Genomic DNA, 27,597 nt, shown 5'->3' with positions numbered 1-27,597 from the left:
AACTGCGTCGCGTCTTTCTCGGCTTTGCCTTCTTCCAAGATGGGAGACAACGAGGGGGAAGTTTTGCGTGGGACTTTCCCCAGCCTCATGGCGGAAGGAACAATGCTTAGCCGGCGCGGGGAGCTCAGCAAAGCTCTGTCTTACTACACTTACGTGAGCATTCTCCATGTGGATATTCGGAGAAGTCCCTAGATGGACGGGGAGGGAACGAGTCTGCCTCCTAAGCAGGCAGGCATCAGAGAGCCGAGAACTGGGGAGGGTTTAATACTGCAGTGGGAATCCCACGAAGGGCAATTGCAAGAGCCTTGTTTGATCTCCTCCTCCTCCACACAGCAAAGCTGCACGGAGACAGGTTATCCGAGGAGCTGCACAGCAGGCTGGGGACTTGCATCTCTGGGTCACCCGAGGTAGTCAGGTCCCCAGATGTGATGGGTGAAGTTCTGTGCAGTGAGACATGGTAACTGGAAGGAGGTATTGCATCTGGCTACAACTTCTAAGCTCCAGGAATTATGAAGGGCAGCAAGAAGTTAGAATTTTATGTCTGCCTTTATTGCACTCCAATGATTGTCCAGATATTTGCTGTTTAGATATGCTATCCAAATAGAGGATGCAGCATAGAGAGGCTGTTCAATCCCTAGAGTCCTACAAGTTTTCAAAGTTGCTAACAATTAATAGCAACAAAACAAATTTCTTGTTTATTTTCCATTTGGCTCTGTACTCCCTCCTATCTTTGAGATGTAGCTTTCTCATCAGTTAATATGCATGTTGCAGCACTATTATGTTTCCTTTATTATTAGAGCTTCTGTGTGTAAACACAAATGGAGGAAAAGGATGGAAGAAGAAAAAGTTGGAGAGAAAGTATTTTTCATGGCACTCATATCAAGAATATGATACTTAAGACAAAGAATATAGGGGCTGCAGAGAACATGATCACAAAATCCAGAGTTTAGCAATATATAACAATGCAGTGCAGCTTATAAATTATAGAATACAATTTACGCATAAGAAAAATATATCTCTGACTTCACCAGAGAAATAATGGGTATGTAATGCTCAGCTTATAGCAATCATAATATGAGGAAGATTGAAAACAATTTTTTTTTATGGGCTAGGCTTTGCAGCTTCAACCTGGTGACAGGAACTGCCTTGTTTCCCGTTCAAAATGCTACTTGAGACTTGGAGATACAGAAAATGCCCTAAAAGATGCAGAAGCCTCTCTGACTGCTGACAAAGAATTTACTAAGGTAAGTAGAGATACCTATTTCAAGCCTAAGAGATTTCAAAATCTGTCATTGGTTATCTAGTTTATTGCGAGAAGAAAGTTATGTTTTTCCCGCCAATTCCCTCCCCTCTCCCAGTACCAGGTTAGGAAATCATCTTGAAAGCAGTGCAAATTAGAAGTGCAGAGGGATTAACAGGAAGATAGTTTCTTAAAACAAATTAATTAAATAAAACAGTATAAAGCTGGCAATAGAGGAGGGAAAATGTTATTAGATTGTGTTCAAATTCAAGTTGGTTACATCTGACAAATTATTGGATTTTGGGATAAATGTGTGTATACTTGCTGTTCGCTTCTATGTACAATATATATTTCTTCCAATTGTTCTTTTTTCAGTCCAATAGTTTTCCTTTCTGTTACAGGGACTGTATCAAAAAGCAGAAGCCTTGTATACTATGGGCGACTTTGAATTTGCTTTAGTCTTTTATCATCGAGGGCACAAGCTCCGCCCTGATTTGCAGAAATTCAGACTGGGTATTCAAAAATCCAAAGAAGCAATTGAAAATTCAGTTGGAAGTAAGTAATATGGTTTTCCTTGATATAAGGTTGTTTTATTTTATCTGTCAGACATTATCTAGATTTGAATGTGATAGAAAATGGAAAAAATATGGAAAAAAACCAGTCAAATATTGTGCTATATATAATGTGCCATGTATATATAATACATGGTCTTCACTTTTGAAAAAATAATAAACCAAAGAATTCATTTTGTTCTTTTCAAAACCAAATAATTAATTATGCCTTCAAGAAGAACTTCTTTTGCAATTGAAAGTTTTTAAATAGCCCATCTCATTATTTCCCATATTTCTAAAGGAAACAAATGCGATATTTTCAAAATTCTTTCTGAAAAAGATTCTGATTCTATCTTCAGTTTGATAGATCTATTTTCTTTCAGGAGCACAAGAGATCATACATAGTGTTTCCTCCTCCCAATTTTTTCCTATACGAACAATCCTTTGAATAAAGTGACTGAGAGAACAGTGATTGACTCAGTCACCCACTGAATTTCCATGATGGAGGGTAGATTTTAAGCAGGATGTCACCGACACTAATTCAATATTGCATTGTTCACTGGCTTTTACACTACACAGTCAGGGAATGATATGTTGAGGAAAGTATATAGGGGAAATAAAATATAATATGCCATTACACAAAACTGGTTCATCCACACTTGAAATATTTTGTGATATTCTAAGCTATGTTTTCAAGAAAAATAAGAACATTAATAAAATGGAAATAAATTACCAGAGGGTTGAAATGTGTGTGTGTTTTAATAAGGTTGATATTCTTTCTTCTACATGTCCTTTTGACTGCTATTTGCTATAGGTGTCTTGTAGGGCATTCCTGACCTCTTGGTATCTTCTCTGTCTGTAGGCCCATCATCCGTGAGACTAGAGAATAGAGCGGACCTCTGCTTTCTGAGTCGCCAGGCAGAGGTATGGTCTCTCCAGCTTTTTTCCAAAGTGATTATTTTGTGCCTATTCTAGGAGTAAATAGAAAAATGGAATGGGTTTCAAGGTATTGGGATGTGTTAGATAATAAGATCGGTGGGCTTTTGCAGTTCATTCATTTTCTTGAACTATAATATGTGAGACCAATAGCAATATCTTCATTCTCCTGAAAACTTCTTTCATCCTATCCATTTTAAATAGTTTATACTGTTAATATTTTTTTAAAAATATTAAAATCACTATTTGCTTTTTACTTGTTTCTGCATGAGCTGATATTTGATCTGTTATTTTTCCTGAGTCACTTGATCTCTTCGTTAGCCAACAATTTCCTAAGCGTTGGATACTAGTGATGATGCTGGGGATATATTATTTAGATAGGCTACAGTAGTCTATTGTATTGTATTGCCTATACTTGATCAGTAATATATAATATTCCATCAAAAATATAGAATTCACCATGTAGAACCCAACAATGTCAGGACAGAAGGTCATGAAAATAATAATCACACTTTAAACATTGTTCACTTTGCCTACATTTTGAATGTTCCAGTCTTATTCTTAAATTTCCTTCATTTAAATTGGATTTTTAAAGTACCAAATGTTTATCTATTTCTGTTTATACTTGCCAACTGTTTAAATAGCTTCATATACATTAGCTAAGCATCTAGACAAAAATTATAAAATAGAGGAGTATTGTTATTGTCCTTCAATTGTTGTTTGGTAGGAAGTTGCATAGTAAAGTACTTGAATGCGTAAAACAAGGCCTTCTGTGTTTACAGTTCATACCCTGAATCACCATGCTACATGAGAGCATGGACTGACATAGTTCTTGAATTTTTAATCACATTATCCCAAACCTCTCAAGTTGTAGAAACCCTCTTTCCATCTCAATCTGAAATGTTCAGTTGTTTTAATCTATGCTCCTGGATCTATTCAGTTTGAGAAACAGCTTTGCTATGTTCCAGGGCTCCTTTTGTTTCTTTCTGAAGAAATAATGCTGCAGAGAAAGGAGAAGTCTAAAAAAGGACCTTGTAAATTATTTTTTTCTTTTCTTATGACAGAGTAAAAAAGCAAAGCAGAAACTCCATATCAAAAAGGATGCAAAGTACTTAAGTAAACAACAGGCCCCCGTGAGGAATGAGAAGATGGAACGACAGCTCCTGGGAGAGCTCTATGTTGACAAGGCTTTTCTGGAAAAACTGCTCAAGGATGAAGGTTTTAGTATAATGCATTTGTATAGTGCAGCACCTGGGAGCCCAGAACCACACACCTCATTAGATTGCCTGCCTCTGTGAAATTGATTTTTTCAGGAGAGCAATTTCTTGTCTAGGTTAATAATCTTTTGTGCAATGTGCACTACTAAAATTGTTCCATAGTTAAGTTATGAAGGAATGGTAGCAAAAAAAATCTTGCTAGGGAAGTACATGCATATTTTAACAAGTTTCAGAATCCTCTGCAATATGCAATTTCCTGAGTGGAGAAGTCCTGAGTGGAAAGGATTATTGAAGGGAGAGAAATTGACTGTTATATGGCTCTGTGAGATTATCTTCAGATAGAGCTTTCTGGTGTTGGTAGTTTCAAATGGAGGGGCTCAAACACCAATCATATACTTTGATTCTTCTAAATCTGATTTGAGGCAAGCATCTTAACAAGCGAACTATAGTTATATTTCCTGTTGGTTTTTTTTTCAAAATACAGAAGTATGCAGATAAATGAAGCACAGAAATGGGAAAGAAAGTGTATCGTCCTTTAATTTCTTGCTGCACTTACTCAGAGCTTCCTATTATATCTCTACTGATTCTGTGCTTTTCTCCTATTATTTTAAGGTTGTCAGGTGCGACAACCTTAACCCAACTACATATCAGCATTAGGACAAGTTCTTTGAAGAAGTTGCACTCATATATGCATTAAACCATAAAATGATTTGGTTTTAGTACTATACAATGTTTTTGCCCAGCATTATAGCAATAGCACTTAGACTTATATTCTGCTTTATATGCTTTACAGCCCTCTCTAAGCAGTTTACAGAGTCAGTCAGTATATTGCCCCCAACAATCTGGGTCCTCATTTTACCCATCTCAGAAGGATGGAAGACTGAGTCAACCTTGAGCTTGGTGGGATTTGAACTGCCAAACTCTAGGCAGCTGGTTGCAGAAGTAACTTGCAGTACTGCACTCTAACCACTGCGCCACAGAGGCTCCCTTATTATAACCTGCAGACTATAAGATTTAGCATTATTTGTGAACCAGGCAATTATATTCAATTCTTAACATCTCCAATGGATACCAAAATCATGGTAAACTAATGCTAGATAAATAGGGTAAGCAATACTTGATTTTGCCTAATGGTTCTAGATAATTTGAAAACCCCCATATTTTTATAGATTCTAAGACAGCTGTTGGATATGTTAGACTTTTGTTCTAATAATCCTTAGCTGGTATACATGTTGGCTGATCATTTGCCTCTGCTCAGGAAGAGTCACAAATAACATGTCAGCCTTACCCTATAAGTCCTGCATATCTACAGAGGTCAGTTTTATTTCCAGAGAGAGATTAGCCCCATATTGTAAACCTGTAAGACTGATTTAGTTAAACGATTACCATACTTTATTTCAAACATTTTGAATTGGTATCTGCATGGATGTTTGCTTTGGTTATTTGTATTTCAATAGCATTTTTTTCTTTAAAATTTAAAAAGTGACTGAGATATTTTTCTAAGGAAATTTCTTCCCCTGAAAGGCTTCTTTCATCTTCATGCTTACCTGTGGGGGGAAAAACTGCATTTCCCCCCCACAGATCTTTTTGTTCATTGACTTACAACAATTCATTTAGTGACTGTTCAAAGTTATAACAGAAATAAAAAAGTGACTTGTGACAGTTTTTCACATTTATGACCATTGCATCCTCCCCATGATCAACATTTGGATGCTTGGCAACTGATTCATTTTGATGATGATCCCAGGGAATAGTGCAACCTTCATAGCCATCTTGCAACCTTCAAACAGGCAAAGTCAATGGGGAAGCCAGATTCATTTAATAGCCATATTACTAACTTAACCACATCAATGATTCCCTTAAGAACTGTGGAAAGAAAGGTTGTAAAATGGAGATAAGCTCAGTTAACAAGTGTCTTACTCAGCAACAGAAATTTTGTATATCAGTATATCAATTGTGGTCATAAGTCACTACCAGTATTTCAGCCTTTTAAAGTTTTTCTGTAAATAACCTCTCTTTCAGAAGTGTCTGTAAAACATTTATAGAGGAAATCACATTTGAGAAGAGTACTGTGAGTCAAGCAAGTATAGTATTTTAACACCAACACTTATCTACTCAATAATAACTCACCATATTTTTTGCCTCTGGCTTTCTTGTAGAGTTGATCAAAAGTGTTACCAAGCAGGGGGTAACTGTTGGAGACTTACTTCAGGAGGGTCTTTCCTACCTGGATACTCGCACAGATTTCTGGCAGCAGCAAAAACCTATTTATGCTCGGATCAGAGATCGCAAGCTTATGTTGAAAAGATGGACCAGAGATCAAAAGCGGAAGCCCTCTGAGGTGGCAAGATACATACTAAAGAGCATGGAAGACATTGATATGCGTAGGTGGCTCAGGTGAAAATGGGGACCAGTTAGAATTTATTAATGGGATTGTTTGTGTGCTGCCTGAAATAAGATAGAACTGCAATGTTTAAAGAAACAGGATTGTCCTAAGTAAGAAAATTTGCTTTCAGAATCCTTCCAATTTGTTTTTTGTCAGTTCTTTGACATGATAAACTGTATGTAATATATGTGTGACTTCTCAATGTATAGAATGTAATATTTTTGTATGCAGAATCATATTTCTTACTAAAAAAAAGTCCTCAGCACCTATTAGTAAGTTCTTTCAGTGATACTTCTTGTTCTTCTGAGAACTACTAAAATATTATTTCCTATAGCCTCAGATTGATCTCCATCTAGTGGTAGCATATCTCATATATATATATGTGTGTGTGTATGTGTACATGCATGCGTGCGTGTGTGTGTAAAATATATACTGTATTTTTTTCACTATAAGACGCTTCAGATCATAAGATGCACCTAGCTTTTTGGGAGGAGAACAAGAAAAAAACACTGCCTCCCAGCAATTTGCCTCCTTGCAAAAGCTTGGTCAGCACAGCTGATTTAGCATGAGCAGCTGATTGGCGGTTGGTTCGACCTCCTGGAATACCACCAATCATCTCTTCCAGGTTGCGTGGATCACCGCTGCTGCCTATCGCCTCCGCCTATTGCTGCCTTTGTGTGCCCCATTTTCAGCCTCAACACATCACATTTTCAGCCTCCATGCATCCTGTTTTCGGCCTTCATGCACCCCATTTTTGGCCTCAGCACATCCCGCCCAAGCCGAAAATGGGGCACACACAGGCCAAAAATGGGATTCATGAAGGCCAAAAATGGGGTGCACAGACGCAGTGATAGACGACGGCAATCCCTATACAGCAATAGGCACCCTTGAACAGCTGATTGGCAGTATTCCAGGAGGCCGATCCAACCACCAATCAGCTGCTTGTGCTAAATCAGGCTGTGAAGCTAACCAGGCTGTTTACTGTTTGCTGCAAGGAGGCAAATTGCTGGGAGGCAGAGGCCAAAGGGTGGGGGCCGATGGGTGGGATTTTGGCAATATTCGCTCTATAAGATGCACAGAAATTTCCAGCCACTTTTTGGGGGGTGGGGTGCATCTTACAGTGCGAAAATTATCATATGTATTCAAATCAATTTTACTGATGGAAGAAGAGGTCTAATAATTGACTTTAGTGGGGGGGAAATAATATTTCTATATACTATAATATAGCAGATTCCAAAATCCTTTTTTTGATATTATCTGAATTTCTTTTGACATTTTCTGGCATTGTTTGATGAGAGAATTCTTCTTCTAGAGATATGTGAAATGTATCAAACTCCAGGCAAATTTAAGAATGATAAGAGAAACTATGCTGGTTCATCTATAATCTAGCATTCTGTGTCACTCATTACCCAGCCAAGTTTGTTCATGCATTCTCATGCATGGAGAGATTTGGGAGGGCTTTTATTTAGAAAAAGAAAATAGGAAAAATAGAAAGATAAAAGAATAATACAATTTAAAGCATAGGTACAGTAAATGATTCATACTTCATTATAATCCACATATAATCTAAAACTATAAACAATGCATGAAAGTATCTTAAGATTTTTCTTGCTGATATTTGAAATTGATAAATAAGTATTTCATATGATCATCCTGAATCTCTGTGCATTGTTTCAGTGCATACATGCTTGAGTAGCATATTTGCTCATGCAGAATTCCCCCCACTCCTTCTTTTTCTCCTAAGTGCTGACTAGTGGCTGCCCTGAAAGAAGTTGCCAGAAAGCTGAGCAAGTACTGAAAAAAATCCAGAGCTGGTCCGATGATGAAATCCCCAACAGGAGCGAGCTGGTTGGAAATCTTTACAGTTGCATTGGAAACGCTTACATTGAGATGGGGAATATGATGGCAGCTTTGCAGAGCCACCGTCTAGATCTGGATATTGCCAAAGAAAAGTAGGAAAGAAGCAATCACTCAGTTTTTGTCTTTCCTGGGAAAAGCAAAATTACCCAAGGGATTAAGATATATTAGCTTGTTAATGATTAGAAAACCATGTGTGATTAACATATCAGTGTATGCACTACTCCTGAGCTCCTTGGAGGAAAGTTTCCATTGCTAGACAAGTCTGTCCTGTCTAACTTCTCTACAATATCTCTACTATCTTGAGTGTAGAGTTATTTGGAGTGGTTAAGAAAGATAAAAATAACTGGAGTTTTCCACTGTACTACTCTCTCTCAATTGCTGAGGCCCTTTAATGACATTTTATGATGTAAGGACACTAATTCCAAGATTTATGATAAACCTATAGCTTTGAGATAATTTTACTGAATTAAATTATTTCTGTAGTGATTTCACTCTCCAATAATTTAAATATTCAGCATTAGCCATTAAAAAAAGTTGAATTGCTATACTGCCACATTGCTCTCTTAAATATATGAGAATTTTTTTTTATAAATATGTTCTTAACAAATAATTTAAAACATGAACCATATCATGTAACTTTTTTCTTTAGTCTTCTTTTTAAAATCAGTTGTTTATATAATATATATAATTATATAATTATAGTACTTTAAACAGCAGCATAATATTCCAAGTCTGATCTGCTGCTTTGCACTGTTTAAAGTAGAGAAGGTCAACTTTGGCAGAAGCAGAAAAGATACTCATGTTTGAGAGAAAAAAATTATTTTGATCAATGATTGGCATAGTAAGAATAAAAATGCAGTAAAATACAATACATTTGCCATATAAAATTAATATAGGGAACTAAATACAATGTAAAGTTACAAATATTAAATCTATAAAAACAAATTCAACTAAACCTATTTAGGTAGTCCTCGGGAAACATCCAGTCATTTAATGGCCATTTAAAGTTACAACAGAACCCACAAAAGCTTCATATGACTCTGTATTCGTTAAATAGTGTGTTGTCTGGGTACAAATAGTTTTAGGAAATAATCATCAATAATCAGTTTTAGGAAAGTGTTTATAACAATATTTATTACATTGATATTCATTCTATCATAATGATCATAATAATAATACTGATATTTGCTTATGCAGTTTGACAGGCCTCCCTTTTTTCATTGTGTTCCTTTTCTTACAGTCCCATGTTTCTAATTTCTGTTTTTGTCAGCTAACCATTGATAAAATAAGTCAAAGTAAAACAGTATTTTCTTCTTTTTCCTTAACTGTGTTAATCTATCCATTTCTGCACATTCTAATATTTTTTTAATCACATTTTCGACTGTAGGGGTCTCTTCACTTTTCCAGTGTTGTGCAAATACAATTCTGGCTGCAGTCAATATATGTGAAATCAAATATGTATTCCCCTTGTTATACTTATCTGGTAGCATTCCCAACAAAAATATTTTTGGTTTTAAATCAATATGTTACTTTACCATTTTTTTCCAACCATGTATGTATTTTTGTCCAATATTCTTTTGCTTTTGGGCATGTCCACTACATATGATAATATGAACCAGGTGTATGACGGCATTTCATATCAGGAGCCTCAGTGGCTCAGTGGTTAGAGTACAGCATTTTCAAAATTATTCTTGCTTTTTTCCCTTACTAAATAAATCTTAATATTGTTTTATTTCATTCTTCAAAATATTTTTTCCAGCTTTATCAGTATTGTTTGAAAGAGATATAATAGTCCCAGTAAAATGATCATTTTTATAGGAGCTATTTTTCCTGTCAATGACAGTTGCAAGGTTTTCTACTTCTCCAAGTCTGTTTTAATTTGTTGAGTCAGTTTATAGTAATTATCTTCTTTAATGGTTGAATATCTTGCCGTTAGATGGATTCCTAGGTATTTAACTTTTTTTGACTATCTGAATATTTATCCTCTTCATTAACTCTTTTTCTATGTATTTGTAAAATTTTTAACTAAAATTTTAGTTTTTTCTTTGTTTATTTTCAATCCTGCAACTTTGTCATATTCTTCTATTTTTTTTAATTAATTTGTGCCCATTTTTAATGGATCTTCCAGGATAAAAGCCAAATAATGTGCAAATGCCTGTTGCTTATATTTTCACTTTTTTATTTCTATAACTTTATTTTCTTTGTCTTGTCTAATATTTCTATTAAATACTTCCAGTGTCAATATGAATAGAAGAGGGGATAGTGACCATCCTTGTCTTCTGCCTTTTTTTATATTAAAGTTCTCTGTCATATCTCCATTTGCCAGTGCTCTTGCTATTTGCTTATGATATGTTGCCTTAGCCATGTTGATGAATCTCTCACCAAAGCCGATAAATTTTCATTGTGAAAATATAAATTGCCAATTTATGTTATCGAATGCTTTCTGTGTGTCAAAGAAAATTAACGCCATTTGCTTTCCATGATGTGCTTCATAGTATTCCAGTGTGTTTAATATCACTCTCACATTATTTTTAATCTGTCTCTTAGGTAAAAATCCATTCTGGCCTGAATGTATATATCCATTCAAAAATCTTTTTAGTCTTTCTGCTATTATTGAAGTGTATATTTTATAATCCGCATTCAATAAAGATATAGGTCTATAGTTTTTTATCTGCATTATGTCTGAATCTTCTTTTGGAATTAGGGTAATATTTGCTTTCATCTACGAATTTGGTACCTTTGCTTCTAACAATACTTTGTTATAAACTTCTAACATTGTTGGTGGGCCTAAAGTATCATATAAATATTTATAAAGTTCTGCCAGTAGCCCATCTAGTCCGGGTATTTTATTATTCTTTTGCCTCTTAATCGCTTCTGTTAATTCCATCATTGATATTGACATGACTTTCACTGTTTCAGGTATTTTAGGTAGTTCAGCTTTTTCCAAATATTGTTTTATTCTCTCTTCTGGAATTTTCTCCTGGTCGTACAGCTTCTCATAATAATTTTGAATTTATTTATTTTTTGTCATCATTTTGGTAATGAAGAACTCCTTTCTCATCTGCCAATCAATATATTGGTTTCTTCTCTTTTTCATCTTCCTGGTTTGTTCGCATTTTCAAAGAAATTCTGTTTAACACTTTTAATTTTTTGTGCCAGTTCTTCTTTATCAAGTAGATTTAGTTTATGTTTTATTAATTCCATTTGATTTTTTAAATTCTTTTTTTTTGTGATTCTTTAGTTCTAATTCTAGTCTTTTGTGTTCTTCTAGTGTTTTTTTGTTTCTTTCACTTATTTTTCTTTTGTATATAAGTTTTGACTAATTTTCCTCTTTCTTATTCTTTTTTTTAAAAGTCCAATTCTTTTTCCATAGGAATTTGTATAAATTCCTTATCCTTCAATATTGATTGATTCAATGTCCATCTTGTTTTTCTCTTCTGTCCTTTCCATTTAAATTTTACTGAATTGTGATCTGCCCAAATGCTTTTTTCTATTTCTTGCACCTGAGATTTTAACTTCAGTGACATCCTTATCATATCTATTCTCGACCAAGACATTTGTCTATCTGAAAAAATGAGTATTGGTTTTCCTTAGGGTATATCTTTCTTCCATACTCCATCTTGAATGCGTATTTCTTCTGCCATTTTGAAGAAGGTCTTTGGAAGTGTTTTTCTAACTTTTTTGCCTATTTTACTGCTTTTATAATAAAGTTTTGCATCTACAATTGCATTGAAATCTCCAATCATACAAATACACTCATATCCCAGTTCTATAATTTTCTTGTGTAATTTTTCATAAAGATCTTTCTGTTTATTATTTGGTGTATATATTGCTACCAAAAGTATCTTCTTATAGTTCATTGTTACCTCCACCATCAAAATTCTCCCCTCTTCATCTACAAAGCTTTGTCTAGCATTTATTGTTTCTTTGATATACTGTATAAGGCCATACCTCTTTTCTTTTGCTGTGCTAATCCCCAAGTCTTCAAACTTTGTTCTCTTTTCCTCTTGGTAAATTGGTAATACACATAGGCCTACCAAACCCCAGAGTTCAACCACAAAGGCTGATAAATCACCAAAAGGAGCATTCAGCAAAGGAAAAAATAAATTCTGCTATTTCCCAGTTTCTATTTACTTTGTCTGTTTAGCTTCAAAATAAGTTCAAAGAGCTACATTGAGCTTTGAGAAAAGATTACACTGTTTCTCTCTCTGTCTCTGTTATCCTGTATAAATAATTTTTAGGCTAATCTTCAGCAGACATTCAAGGTCATCCTTTTACTTACTTTCACTTCTCATTGTTTTTCTCTACCTGTAGATGTCGCTGTTCCTTTATTTCTCTCTTTTTTCTCTCATTAACTTGTAATGTATTATTCAATCCAAAACTGTTTAAAAGTCCCAGGGGTTAGAATTTCATATTCAAAAGAGTTTTCAGTTTAATCAATAGTGTAGTTAAAATCCCCAGGCCAACTTTCCTGGCTTTAAACTTCTTTCTCTTTCCTGAAAGATTATCTTATCCCTGTTTCCGATTCTATAGATAGCTCTCAGGCTTGCTTGCTGCTATTCTTGGGGGGTAGAAAACAAACAATTCCACTTCCTCCTCTTTGAATCCCACTTTCAGCCAGACTAGCTTTAAGAGGGCAAGTTACCCAACAAAAGTTGGAAAAATCTTACCCAGATTGACCATACTGTTCCTCAGTTTTTTATGCTTGCTTCATCGATCAGCTGTCACAGCTTTGGTCAGGCATGTAATGGCCATCTTTTCCTTCCCGCTGGATTGAGAGTTTCCTCCAGATCAAACAAGGAGTTTGCGGTCTCCTTGTGATCGACAGAGTGTCTTCTCTGTCTTCATCACCCCTCCAGGATGACTTGGGTTCCTCAGACCCTCCTGGCAGGTTGAATTCAGCATGATTCCATGGAGCTCTGTGGAGATGCATCATATCACTGTGACATTAGCCAGAAAGCTTCATGACTGTTTCAAAGTTATAGTGACTGAAGGTCCCTGCAGTCATTCATCATGACCAGCTACAAGGATCTTACCCCTTCACTTCTCTCTCCCCATCCTGTCCTGACTAGAACCTGTACGTTTTGACTTGCTCCCTATACTTCCTGGAAGCCATTTTTAGTGCTTCAGCAATTTTTTGCAGAAATGGCAGATGCTTTCCGGGCTTTCTGCTCTGCTCAGTTGGCTGTTGAGAGATTACAAACCTTTCCTGGCTCTTGGTAGGTCTTTAGAAAGCCAGCTGCCTACATGCAAAGGTGGCAGCTTCAGGATGAACTTCCCCAAGTTTTTCCCTTGCTTAAGTGCTACCTGTAAGATACCCTTTAGGATCCAGCTTCTGCTGTAGCCATTTGTTGCATGTTTGTGCTGTAGCTGTTTTTCGTTTTGAGATGGATTTTTTTTCCAGCTCCTTCACACAAACAAATTGCAGAAAGATTTTTTCCCCCCCTTGCATCCTTCCTTTCCTCTATTCTCCCTAGCTTGGCAGTCACTTGTCAAGGTAAGAACTTACAGTTTTTGTCATCAACTTGCCAGACCTGCAGTAAATTTAGCAAATGAGGTGGCTAAATGGGATTGAGATTGGAGAGCAAAGGTGGGAACATTCAACAAATACGCCCTCCCAATTTTTTTGGATTTTTTTATTGAAATCTGGGTTTCTGAAGGAGGGAAGGGGTTAAGCAAAGGAAATGTTGTTTCTCCCAATGTCCAACTGATGGGACAGAGATTCTTTTCTCACAGAGGCTTGTTTGGAAGCCTCTCCGGTATTGGAATATGGCACTAGGCATAATCTATCTGGGCTCTTCCCTTGATTGGAATGTTTTTGCTTTGTAAAACCTTTTGTTGCTTGTCTTCTTCTAGACTCAGCAAGGTGGCAAGTTTCCCAGAGCTTCCTACACTCATGAGGTACTCCATGCTCGCTTAATGACCCATGCATTTGAATAACTGGCACTAGGGAGAATGGGCTGAGAGCCATTAAGTGAGGCTGTCTCACTTAATGGTTGTCACTACTTGTTACTGTAGTGGTCAGTTATGGTTGTAAGTCAAGGACTACCTCTAAACCTACCAACTTTTCAATTAAAAAAGTATTAAGTAAGATGCAATAAAATATTGTATGTAAATTTTAACGTGTGGTAATGTAGTATTAGTTAGGTATATATTCTCATGGATAAGTAAACAAATATCCCCTTTGGATATTTACAGGAAATATAGCAGTAATTAGAGACATTCAAGAAGACTCTACAGCAGGGGTGTCCAACCTTGGCAACTTTAAGACTTGTGGACTTCAACTTTGCTGGCTGAGGAATTCTGGGAGTTGAAGTCCACAAGTCTTAAAGTTGCCAAGGTTGGACACCCCTGCTCTACAGTATCATTTCTCTCAGACAATACATATTAAAGATGAAATAAATCTGAGTTCCCTAGACAACTTACTGTTTTTGTTTTTTTAGACTGCAAGGGCAAAGTTACCAGAGCAAAATGTTGTGTATCCTTTTTCTGGTTTGGATGATAATGATGATGATACTTTTATTTAAAATTTAATAATTTTAAGAAGATACTTGGTTGATACCTTGGTTGATACCTAGGCTGGCAACTACCTGTATCAACCATGAGCACCAGTCAATATTAGTGATACATTTTTAAATGTTCCATTGACTGAGTTTCATGTTTAATGAAATAATAATGATAATGATAATAATATGACAACGGAGTGGAAGGGACCTTGGAGGTCATCTTGTCCAACCCCCTGCTCAAGGAGGAGACTCTATACCATTTCAGACAAATGGTTTTCCAATCTCTTCTTTAAAAACTGAATTCACAACTTCTGGAGGCAAGTTGTTCCACTGATTAATTGTTTTAACTGGCAGGAAATTTCTCCTTAGTTCTAGGTTGCTTCTCTTTTTGATTAGTTTCCATCCATTGTTTCTTGTCCTGTCCTCAGGTGCTTTGGAGAATAGCTTGACTTCAGTGGTGAGATTCAAATTTTTTTACTACCGGTTCTGTGGGCATGGCTTGATGGGTGTGGCAGGGGAAGAGTACTGTAAAATTTCCAGACAGAGGTGGTATTTGCCAGTTCTCCGAACTACTCATAATTTCCACTACCGGTTCTCCATAACTGGTCAGAACCTGCTGAATATCACCTCTGCTTGACTCCCTCTTCTTTGTGGCAGCCCCTGAGATATTGGATCATGTGTCCCCTAGTCCTTCTTTTTTTTCTTTTTTAATAATACTTTTTATTATTTTCTATTAATACAAATCGTAATTACATTTTTGACAGCGTTTACATCCACATCTGTTGTTGTCTTATGTTTCTATCATCTATTCATACATATCATCATATCATCATAATTATATATACATATCATCAATAGTTATTATATATATCTCTCACCAGTGATTAGGAATATCTAACATTTATTCTACATACCTACATTTCTATGTATCACTTTTTTGAGTATTCTATATAATCATTCTATTTCAATTTTTATCTCTGTTTTCTAACCATTCATACCATCTATGCCATACTGAGTAGTAATCAGATTCCTCTTTTTCCTTCATTTTAAGTGTGAGCATATCCATTTCTGCACAATCTGCTATTTATCTGCTAGTAAAACTAATTCTTCTGTTGGGATTTTGGACCCTTTCCACATTTGTGCATAGGTTATCCTGGCCGCAATAAGAATACGTAATATTATATATTTTATCTTTTTCAGATATTGATTTTGGATTATCCCCAATAAGTAAAGTTCTGGCTTAAATTCAATTTGTTGTCCAATAATTTCTTGTATCCAATCTTTAATTTTACTCCAATAAGCCCTGGCCTTAGGACATAGCCACTACATGTGATAAAAGATACCATCAACCTGTTGGCACTTCCAACATTTTGGGCTGGTATCTTAGCTAATCTTGCCGGGACTAAGTGCCATTGATAAAATATTTTATATACATTTTCTTTATATGATGAGGATGTTGTTAGTTTATAGTTTATGTTCCATAGTTTTTCCCATTCTTCTAAATTTATATTATAGCCAAAATTTCATGCCCATACTATCATAGTGTTCTTAACCTTTTCCTCTTCCATTTTAAAATCTTGAGTATTCTCCAATACAATATGTTTTGGATATAAATTTTGTTTTGACCCCAATACAATTTTGTCCAATTGATTTTGCCCCATATCAAATTCAAATTCTTCTGAGTCTGTTTTATATCTATTTTGAATTTGAAGATATGGCCACCAATTGTGATTCCTTGTTTTTTTAAATTCTTGATTTGATTTTAGTTTTCCTTGTGCATCTAATAGATCATTATAATTTACCATTTTCCCTAAATCTAATCTGTTTGGGTGTATTATGGCCTCCATGGTTGACAACCAATGTGGTATTTTCATATAGTGCTTGTTCTTAATTTTCCTCCAGGTTTGTAATAATGAATCTCTTATTAAGTGCCTATTGAAATAGGCACGTGTTTTATCTTTTTCCCCCCCACAGATATACATGCCAACCTTCTTGGAAGTCATGACCTTCTATTGTTAATATTCTTTTATCTCTTAATTTAAACCAATCTTTAATCCAATTTAGTATCATTGTCTGATAATATAATTCCCATTCTGGTAGCCCAAAACCACCTCTGCTTTTATTATCTTGCATCAATTTTACGCATTCCATCATATTAGTTGTAAGTCTGTCTTAGTCTTCTATTTACTTTTGCTTCCCTCAGTGGTCTTGATCATAATCCTTCTCTTCTTGGATGTTCTCTCTCTTCCTTATCGCTTCTCTCCTGTTCCTCTTCTAACCTCCTGTTGTTGGTCTTTTGATCTTCTTGATTCCTGCTCTCCAATTATTCTTTACTGCTTGTTTCTTCCTCTCCTGCCAGTTGTTCATATAGTTCCTGCGCCTTCTCAGTGGTGTTGATTCTTTTTCTCTTCTCTTGCCAGGTCACAAGCATTCCTTCTGGAACCAACCAGGTGTTTTGTTTTTTTAGGAGCGATGCTAAGAATTTATAGTTTAAGTCTCTCACTCACCTCAGGATTTGTTTTAGGGTCACAATTTCTTTTTCTTTGTAGGTCATAGACTCATCTTTCATCATCTTATATAATCTCTCACATTTTTCCTCACGAATCTTATGTGAACCTCCCTTGGCAGTTTATTCCGCCTTGCATTGTTTGTGTGAACCCTATAGACCTCATCTATTTCCTTTGTAATTTCTTGTTAGTCCCGTTCCAGTGCCGCCACAATCAGTTGTGCCATAATAGCTCCCAGGTCTTCATCTTTTGTTTCTTGCATATTTTGGAACCTCAAATAAAATGCTGCACGTTCCATCTCCAAATGGATTATTGAATCTTCCAGGTCTCTATTCATTTCCATCACTCTCCTGTCCATAGCTTCCATTTTATTTTCTGTTTGCTCTGCCTTTTCTTTTCTTTTTTATTTTTTGTTCATTTTTTTCCATTGTTTGTTGCATCGTTTCTATTTTCCTATCTAATTTCTGAATGTTGCTTTTCATCTCTCCCATTTCCATCTTCAAGTCAATGTGGTTTGCCAACATATTCTCTTAAGCATCGTTTCTTGGATGGATAGTAGAGTTGCTTGTATAGTTTGCATATTGGCAGCATTACTCGGCTTGTCTGTAGCCAACATCCCCTCAATTGTTTTCTGTCCCGCTGGGGATGCAATTGATACTGGTGAACCTGAAATTGTTTTCTTTCCTTTTAAAGTTGTTGTAGTACTTGTCATACTCTTTATCTTATTATATACTTCTTCCTACTTTACCATCCACAGCTTGCTTCTATCTACTTTAATTATTCTGTTCCGTGCTTCTATATATCTAATTTAGGTTACTACCAATTTGAATTACTAATAATTTCTAAAAATTTATCCTATATTACTAACTTACTATATTCTAGCAAGAAAAGCCTGCTAGTATCTAATCTGCAGTCGGAAAAAAATAAGCTAAAAAAGTATTAAATCAAAGGATAAGTTAGAAGAATAACAGTATTAAAGAGAGAGAGAGAAAAAAGAAACACAACGGGTAGAAGGCAAAATCTATAACAAAGTTACTATTTTATCTTACTAATACCTACTACTTACTAATAACCCTATTTTTATATAAATACAAACACAACAAAGTTTCTCAATTTCTATCAATTTATCTAAACCACTAATCAATTTTACTTAATTCATTAATAACGCTTAATTCATTAATCACCTTAGTTCATACCCTAGTCAAATTAAGAATTCATTAATCATCTAAAAATTCATTATGCAGTTCCTTTCTTTTCAGGGCTAATTCCCAATATTAATTAAATCTTTCCTCTATTTTTCCAATTATTTATCCAAACTCAGTAATATATGCCACACTTAAATAATAAACAATTAATTAATCTAAATCATCAATTCATGTAGCATTTTACAGTAACAGTTAGATCAGATTTTTCAGTTCATATATATTTTGCTTTGACACAGTCTATTGCATTAGCTATCTTTACTGTCCTTTAAAGTTAAGATGGTCGCCTCCTTTCTTAGTCCAGCTCTCTTACTGTGTCTTCTTTCTTCTGGTCTTCTCCACACTTATAACCTCCACCACAAGTCCCATTTCCACAATCGCTTAGTCCTCCAATCCAGTACTCAAATCTCGTTCAAACACTTTTAGGTAGCCAAATCCCACTTGCTCCAATGTCTTGCCTTTAAGTCCTATGTTCTTCCCCACTGGATTGCCGCTTTTCTGTTGGACTTCTGCCCCCTCTCCGAGACTCACAGTTCTGTCGATCAGTCTTTAAGATCTCTCCTCTTTGACAATCACTCTCCGCCTCTGCATGATCGCATTCAATAGTTATTTCGATGTTGATGCTGTTGCTGTTGCTATTATTCCTTCCTCATTTGGTGTGATCGCCGTGACTTCAGTCTGCCATTAATATGGCAGATCATTCACACGCTGAAGTTCGCAAGCATTCCTTGCGGTGTGGCAGACAGTCGCCCTCACACCTCGGGCTTCCTCACAATTTTGCCGATTCCCCCCCCTTGGGGGGGCCTCCAGATGCGCAGATTGGGGACAAAAGAATGGAGACTGATCTTCTCTCCCCACGCTGCTGCGGCGCCGCAACTGGAAGTCCCCTAGTCCTTCTTTTCATTAGACTAGACATACCCAGTTCCTGCAACCGTTCTTCATATGTTTTAGCCTCCAGTCCCCTAATCATCTTCCTTGCTCTTCTTGAACTCTTTCTAGAGTCTCAACATCTTTTTTACATCGTGGCAACCAAAACTGGATGCAGTATTCCAAATGTGGCCTTACCAAGACATTATAAAGTGGTATTAACACTTCACGTGATCTTAATTCTATCCCTCTGTTTATGCAGCCTAGAACTGTGTTGGCTTTTTTGGCAGTTGCAGCACAGTGCTGGCTCATATTGTTCACTAGGATTGTTCACTAGGATGATAAGGGGTGATTGTTCATTAGGATGATAAGGGGTATTCTCACAGGCATGTAACACATCTACTCTCTTCAGTTCATTAAAAATAGGAAACATTGAGAAGTTTCCCCTGCTAAGTTTTGGAGATGTAAATTGAGGCTGCAAAATGGAAGCAGACGTCACAAGCACACTATAAATCATAAACCGCTACTCATGTTTTAAAGTATTGTACACATTCATAGTGCACTATACATTAATATATAGAAATAATATCCAGGATTGGTAATGGCTGATGGTGTATTTTTGAAACAGTATCAGAACTTTTGCTTTTGTCTTTTTTGCAGCAACATGACTGATGCCATCTCCAGAGCCCTTGACAACATTGGGCGGGTATATGCCCGTATGGGCAACTTTCAGGAAGCCATTGACACGTATGTGGAAGTCAAACAGTGATATTGCCTTCTGCAGTAATAGTCTTCACTATTTTGTCCTATTTTAACTCCACCTGATCATAAATGATCAAGGAGAGCAATGTCAGTTAAAGAAAAGTAAAGATATATTAACAGCTGTTAGAACTCATTTGTGTTGGGGTAAAAGATGGGAATACAGGCTAATGGGAACCTGTAACCCCCAAATGCTGTCTCATCGGTCCTAGCCAATACAGAGTTATGTCATTGGGTGGAACGGAGACCCCCCTCACTCATAATCCAATGAATGTCTCAAAGAATGAGAAGATGCAGAAATTTTAATGCTAAAGGCTGAAACTACTATATTAAGAAAATTTTATTATTATGGAAACTTGAAATTGTCCTTGTTTTCTGAAAACTGGCTTACCATACATCAGAGGTCTCCAAACTTGGAAACTTCAAGATTTGTGGACTTCAACTCCCATAGCTTCCAGCTATGCTGGCTGGAGAATTCTGGGAGTTGAAGTCCACAAGTCTTAAAGTTGCCAAGTTTGGGGACTCCTGCCATACATGGATGATGGTAAATAGCAGTAGGATTGAGAATAAGAATTTTTGTATAATAATCATCACTGATAAAAGTTAATATTTGTCTCCTGAAGTCTTAGCTGCCAACTCTCAACTGTGAGAGATATCAATCATCTCTCCTTTAGACCTATACGGCCCCACCATTTTAATCACAATTTCTAATTTCTGAATCTCAGAATCCACCCTTAGGAGAGTTGAGAGATCTGCAACAATTGTATAAAAATGGAAATCAAGGGTTGATCCTAGGAGTGCTGACTATACTATCACTGTACTGGGCTTGGCAGAAGCGTTATAGGAGTCTAGAATAATATTTTTAAAGGCTATTTTTTTTCCTGTATATAAATCTTTACATTTCTTTTTTTTCTTTTTTGCAAAGCTGGGAGGAAAAGATTCCTCTTATGAAGAGTAATTTGGAGAAAACTTGGCTGTTCCATGAAATTGGCAGATGCTACCTAGAACTCAACAAAGCAGCTGAAGCTCGAGACTATGGTGAAAAATCCTTGCAGTGCGCAGAGGAAGAAGGAGACATTGAGTGGCAGCTCAATGGTGGGGTATTGGTGGCACAGGCACAGGGTAAAGTTGCTTTGCATAAGCTTTAACCCAAATGTTTATCTTCATTGGTTGAACTGGGCCTCATTGACATAGCAGAATTCCTTATTCTTTTCTAATGAAAATCCACTTATCATTATTTGCTATATAAGATAATCTCTACTGATATATTTAGCTTTTTGCGGTAGAGAAAATATTCAATTCAGCAACTTCAATTAGCCAAGTTATTGACAATCATATACATGCTCACTATTAAAATGCAAATGAACTCAACTCAGATTGCTGTTTAAAACTGCAGGATTGCTTCTATGTCTTGAAAACATAAGTGATTTCTTAAACTTTAAAATGATGAAGGGAGACAGCTAAACACCTAGTCAATTGCTTTTAATTCCTGCATTCAAAACGACTTGAACTAATGAACTGTGTTGTTATACAAAAAATAAAAACTTCATTGATATTAAAAATCAAATACTAAATCCTGGGCAGTAAAAACTGTAGTACCTTGTTTCCTGTACCATACTCAGTAATAGTTTGGAAATGTGTCACATGAACACTACCTGGGTAAGCTTCTCTTTATCTATTCACAGTGAAACTGGAGGATTTTCAGTCTGCAGTCACATATTTTGAAAAGGCTCTAGAGAAGGCAAAACGTATCCACAACGATGCAGCTCAGCAGGCAATCATCATTGTAAGTAACATAAAAATGGAAGATGGAAAAAAGAATAGCAGGAAGGATTAGGACCAATGATTTCTTTTCATGATAAGATGATAAGTTGGGACTTCCCAAAGTGCAGTTTATGGCTGCCCTGCGTTTGAGAAAGTAAAATAGTACATGACATGTGATGCCTCTGTTCAGGAAGATAGTAAATCTAGAAGACCATAGGAGGCATGAGGAAAAGCTATTGATTCTAAAAATGGAAGGAAATGCAGTACTAGCTTTAATAGAGAATTAGTTATACAGGTAATCTTTGAATAATAACAGTTGATTTAGTGAGCCTTCAAAATAAGAACGGCATTGAAATAAGTGACTTAAGACTATTTTTTCACACTTATGACCGTTGCAGCATTCCCATGTGATTTACATTTGGATGCCTGACAACTCATTCATATTTATGATGGTTGCAATGTCCTGAGGTCATCCTTTGTGACCGTCTGTCAAGCAAAGTCAATGGGAAAGCCAGATTTACTTAGCAATCGGGTTACTAACTTAACAACTCCAGTGATTTACTTAACAAATATGGCAAGAAAAGTCATAAAATGTGGCAAACTCACTTAACAAATTTCTCACTTAGCAATATAAATTTTGGGCTCAATTGTGGTCATAAGTTGAAGACTACTCGTATTCAGGGAAACATAGTATTTTACACAAGAAACTAAACAAAATATTGGGATATACAGGTAGATAAGTGCTTTCATGGGGTTTTTGTAGCTTTCTTGAAATTGTTGGCTGGCTATTGTTGGAGAACTCAATAGACCTCTTCTTTTGTTCTAAAAAGTCAGTAAGGCTAGGACCTGTTTTTGTCAAGAGCCCCTACATTTTCCTTCAATTTCTGATTATGTGCTGCACAACTTACCTGATCCAACAACTTACCGTATTTATCGGCGTATAACACGCACAGGCGTATAACACGCATTCCCTTTAAGAGGGAAATTTCAGGAAAAAAATATGCGGCGGGCGCAGCGCTGACATCACGTCATGACGCTGCGCCGCCGCTAGGCACTATTGGGAACGGGATCCCTTAAAGAGGATTCCGCTCCCTGATTGATCGCGCGTATAACACGCATACATCATTTGCCCCCTATTTTCAGGGGGAAAAAGTGCGTGTTATACGCCGATAAATACGGTAATTGTTTCCCCAGTTTTCCACTCTGATGACTGGAAGATTCCAGATAACTAGGTTTGAGTTACATATGTGAATTTCCTTGTGCCACTGTCCTTAAAGAAACAAGAGGGTTCGAACTCTAATTCCTCTGTTTTTCCTGGTTAACCTTATTTTACACGTACACATATCTATGAACTGTTTCACTATGTAAATTGCACACTAATGAAACTAAATATGCAAGGAGAATATCTCTTTAAATTTTTTCTGAAGTTTTATATAGATTCAGACCAGAGGTGGTATTCAGCTGATTCTGACCAGTTTGGGAGAACTAGTAGTGGAAATTTTGAGTAGTTTGGGGAACTGGCAAACACCACCTCTGACTGGAGATTTTACAGTATCTTTCCCCCCTATGCCCACCAAACCACGCTCACAGAAAAAATTTGAATCCCATCACTGATTCAGACTATTTTTTACCAGGCTCTAGATGAAGCCAACAAAGGGTTCATCAAAGAGTTGAAAGAAGAACAGAGACTTGAGAGGATGCGTGAATTGAAAGGTTGGTATACGTACCAAGTTGTTTTTTAAAAAATAAACTTTATTGAATAAACATTAAAAACAATTGAGCACAGTGTGACTTTTAGGCCATCATTTTGGACATACAAGCTATAGTATAGACTAGAGATACACATAACAGTTAATTTCCTTTTTCCCTTATGTTATTAGTGTAGTGCTAGCTACATATTATTTCTATTTACATTTATCTACAATTATATACATATTTACAACCGTCTTTTATTGTATTTGTATCGTCTCGTATTTGTCTGTTATATTCCATTCTCTTTGGTTTACAAAACTTCATTCCTATAAAGCGTCAACCCTTTGTTTTTCCTTGACTCTAGCCATTGATACATTTTACTCCAGACTTCATAATACTGTGTCTCACCCTTATCTTTGATTTCTAAAGTTAGTCTGTCCGTCTCTGCACAGACTAATAGTTTCCTTATTATTTCTCTTTCTGTAGGTATATCTTCATTCTTCCAGTTTTGGGCATACACCAATCTCGCAGCTGTTATTATATGTATCATTAAATATATTGTTCCTTTACAGTATTTCTCATTAATAATTGATTTATGTACTAAGTTGATTACAGAATATTCCAGGCAAATGTGTTGCCAGGGTTCCATTCCTTCCTTCCTGGTTTTAGTGTTGTGGTAGGGTAACAGAAGTCAGCTTGAGGGTCCTTCAGCTGTGAGTGTACCATAAGGATTGATATTGTCCCCTCGCTGCTGGCTTTTTAATAACTGAAGAAATCACTAAGAGGTCATCCAACAATTTTGGATGTGGTGGCATTAATGTGCTAAGAATACTAATATATATATTGCTACCATGAATTGTGGAGAAAATGCTGTTGAAGTTTTACTCTAATATCTGAAGGCTGTGAGAATCCAGATGGAAGGCAACAGCTCAAATTAAACCCAAACAAAATGGAATTTCTATTTATACATTAGAATTCTCCCTAGGTGCCAAGTGGTAACCCTGTTGAACAGGCACTACCTATTCAGTTGTAGGTTTGTGATTGGGGAAGTTCTTCCTGACTCATGGCTTCTGCTTGAACACTATGTAGAGGCCTCTAGTTGGGAAAACTTTTAACCAACTTTAGCTTATACACCAACTATTTTCTTACCTGGTACAAGCAGGGCTAATGATAGTAAAGAACATTTTCACAGACTATTGCAATGTGTTTTACAGGGAGCTCTGTTTAAATAACTATCCAGAAAATACAATTAGTCAGGGGTAAGGCACTTTGTGTCTTAATTGGCTCCTAATTTGGGACCAACTTCCACCTATATCCGTGATGGTGAACCTATGGCACATGTGCTGGAAGTGGCATGCAGAGCCACTTCTGCCGGCATGCGAGAGGTCACCCGGAAGAGCCCCGTTGGGCATGCATGTGCGCCATCTGCCCGCCAGCTGATTGTTGGGTATCTGGTATGCATGCACGGGGGTGTATGGGATATGCATATGCATGCACAGAAATGTGGGGTGTCTTGTGCACATGTGCAGAGATCCACGTAGCATGGGGGCGCGCATGCACAGGGGGCGTGGAGGGGCTCATGCATTGCCTTCTAGGTGCTGGCACATGAGCATGCACACATGCACAATTTTCGCCATGGGAGCCCAAAAAGATTAGCCATCACTGACCTATATTGTGGGCTCTGCACTGGTTAAAGTTAAACAGAAGTGTATGTGTTAATCTACAAAGCTATGTGTGACTTGATAATTGAGTACCAATGGGACTTTCTCCCTAAGTGGATTTTGTATAGCCTCTTAGATATTGTAAAAAGGGTCTCCTTGTTGACCCACAGTTTTGGAATTTTGGGGAACCAATGTTAGAAGATGCTGCTTCTCCATAGCAATTATGGAATAGTTTCTCCCTACCCTCCACTTACATTTTATTAAAAATGGAAGTTTTCTGAAGAGTCTTCAGTAACATTACTTGCATCTTCCGTTCTTATCATCTTCTCTTCTACTTTGCTTTTGGTTTTGCTTGGATCATTAGATTGTGGCCACATTTCCATAGCATAGCTTTCTGAGCTGATTAAGAATCAGCTCAGGGTTAAAGAATGGATCACCTTATTCAACATGTGAAATATAACTTCAAAACTGAATAAAAAGTGCCACGTTCCAAATTTTAAATCTACAAACTATTAAAACAAGATTGCACAAGATTACTGTTTGTAGCACACTATGATGCCTGTGGCCTGCTAGGAAAATAAAAAACAATGAGAATGTGATAGCAATCAATTTAGCCATAACAAGAATGCTATTTTTTGAGTTGTCTTTTGTAACAGATATAGAAAAAAGAGGAAACAGTCAATAGTATTTCAGAATGTTCAGCGATCAAAAACAAATTAATTAAAAGAAATAATACATTATTAATCCTATTGTGCTGAATAGAAAATAAAGGATAAAATGTGCAAGTAGACAATTTTAATTAAAAGTACAAAATCTCTGATAAGTCTCTATTGCCTGCATTTGTAAATAAACACTACAAATGTACTGAATACATAGTAATCATGTCTCAAAAAAACATGGGCAAACCTTAAATGTTGGAATGCAATGATTTTGGATTCTGTATTAAAAGTGAATGGATAAGCGTTGCAGTTGCAGAGAAAAGCTTGCCCTCTGGGTGGTAGTATTTCTCCAGTCTCTTATTTTTGGTTGGTAGGTAGCACTGCATTTTTCTCTTTTTGATTAACCAAATTTTTATATTCGATTTCAAGTTTAAACTTCAGTGTTGGTGTACATTAATTCAGTATAGAACTCTTCATTACTTTTCTAGAATGAATATCTGAGGATTGTTGTGTGGCTTCCTGTCTTTCTAATTCTCATAAGCCAGGAATCTATGCCCACTGTCAAAAAGCAATTGCATTATAGCAAAGCATTGTAGGGGAAACAGTGGTGGTATCAGAGGTGGTATTCAGCAGGTTCTGACCAGTTCTGGAGAACCGGTAGCGGAAATTTTGAGTAGTTCTGGAGAACCGGCAAATACCACCTCTAACTGGAGATTTTACATTATCCTTCCCACGCCACAGCCACCAAGCCACGGCCACAGAACTAGCAGTAAAAAAACTTGAATCCCACCACTGGGTGGTATGCTATCAGTTTGGCCCGGTTCGCATGAACCGGTATCAAAAATTCCTACCGGTTCAGTGGTAGTAAAAAAACCCTCCCACGATCAGCTGAGAGGAGGAAAAAAGCCTCAAAGGAGAAATAAGAGAAAAGCACAGGATTGGCCCTCCCACTGGGCCCTGCACTTTTCTTTATCCTCTCAGCTGATTGGCGTTGCGGCCTCAGCTGGTGTGTGGAAAGCTGTGTGGGTGCGTTAGGTGCGCGCGTGTTAGGTGTGTGTGTGTGCACACGCTATCACCGAACCAGTAGTGGAGCAGGTAGGATCCCACTGCTGAGGGGAAAGCACAAAAGAATAATATACCTGCCCTCAAAGTTCTGAATAGGATAATCAAAAGCCATCCATTTATGTTCCCTTTACAATTGACCTCACTTTTGGGGGGTTTTCCTTAGTAATCTTGCCTTTCCCATAGCTGTAAAATGGAAATATGGTTGAGAAGTCATAAACCTGAGAGTAGAGATGGATATAAACATTGAAATTCTATTATTTCCCAGAGTTAGAAGATGAAGAGGAGGAAGAAGAAGAGTTGAAGGAGGAAGAGCTCAAGAAAGATGCAGTTGATACAGAAAAAAAGGAGGAAGCTGAAAAACTTGAATCTGAAGATGTGAGAGAGGTATTATCCCAAGAAGCAGAAGAGGTGCCTGCACCTGAGAATGGGGAGATGCAACAGATGGAGGGAGAACCAGATCAAGGAGAAACTGAGAAGACAGGAGAAGAACACGAAGAACCTAAGGAAGAACCTGGGGAAGAACTTGGAGAAGAACCTGAGAAAGAATTAGAACCTGACCCAGAAAAACCGAGTGAAGAAACTGTAGGATAAGATTGGTGAAATTTGTTTTTGGCTTGTAATTTAGGAACTGTCTTCTTGTAGTAATCCATTTTGCCTCACAATATTTTCTCTCTACATTATTGCTTGTGATGTTCTGACTACTAAATAAAACACAAATAAAATAA

General features: G+C 36.6%; 1 protein-coding gene across 1 annotated transcript; it reads left to right on the top strand.

Moving 5' to 3' along the window:
* ODAD4 (outer dynein arm docking complex subunit 4) lies at positions 1–27,597 on the top strand. The gene is made up of 12 exons (XM_087918354.1): positions 1–153; positions 1,113–1,244; positions 1,642–1,795; positions 2,654–2,715; positions 3,792–3,945; positions 6,104–6,328; positions 8,075–8,282; positions 19,933–20,019; positions 20,957–21,153; positions 21,717–21,817; positions 23,430–23,508; positions 27,138–27,597. The coding sequence occupies exons 1-12, from the start codon at positions 40–42 to the stop codon at positions 27,461–27,463; spliced, it is 1,839 nt and encodes a 612-aa protein (XP_087774480.1). The 5' UTR covers positions 1–39; the 3' UTR covers positions 27,464–27,597.

The sequence above is a fragment of the Pseudonaja textilis genome, chromosome Z, assembly GCF_049901715.1.
Source record: "Pseudonaja textilis isolate UNSWEBS1 chromosome Z, rPseTex1.2, whole genome shotgun sequence".
Classification (NCBI taxonomy): Eukaryota; Metazoa; Chordata; class Lepidosauria; order Squamata; family Elapidae; genus Pseudonaja; species Pseudonaja textilis.
Note: the sequence above shows the minus strand (reverse complement) of the source record. Positions and strands in the feature narration are given on the sequence as shown.

Bases quoted from the DNA above. Each gene is read 5' to 3' on its own strand.
- ODAD4 (XM_087918354.1), top strand. From the start codon at position 40: ATGGGAGACAACGAGGGGGAAGTTTTGCGTGGGACTTTCCCCAGCCTC. The intron at 3,946-6,103 runs GTTTTAGTATAA...GCTTTCTTGTAG, and splicing joins AAAACTGCTCAAGGATGAAG to AGTTGATCAAAAGTGTTACC. The intron at 20,020-20,956 runs GTATGTGGAAGT...TTTTTTGCAAAG, and splicing joins TTTCAGGAAGCCATTGACAC to CTGGGAGGAAAAGATTCCTC.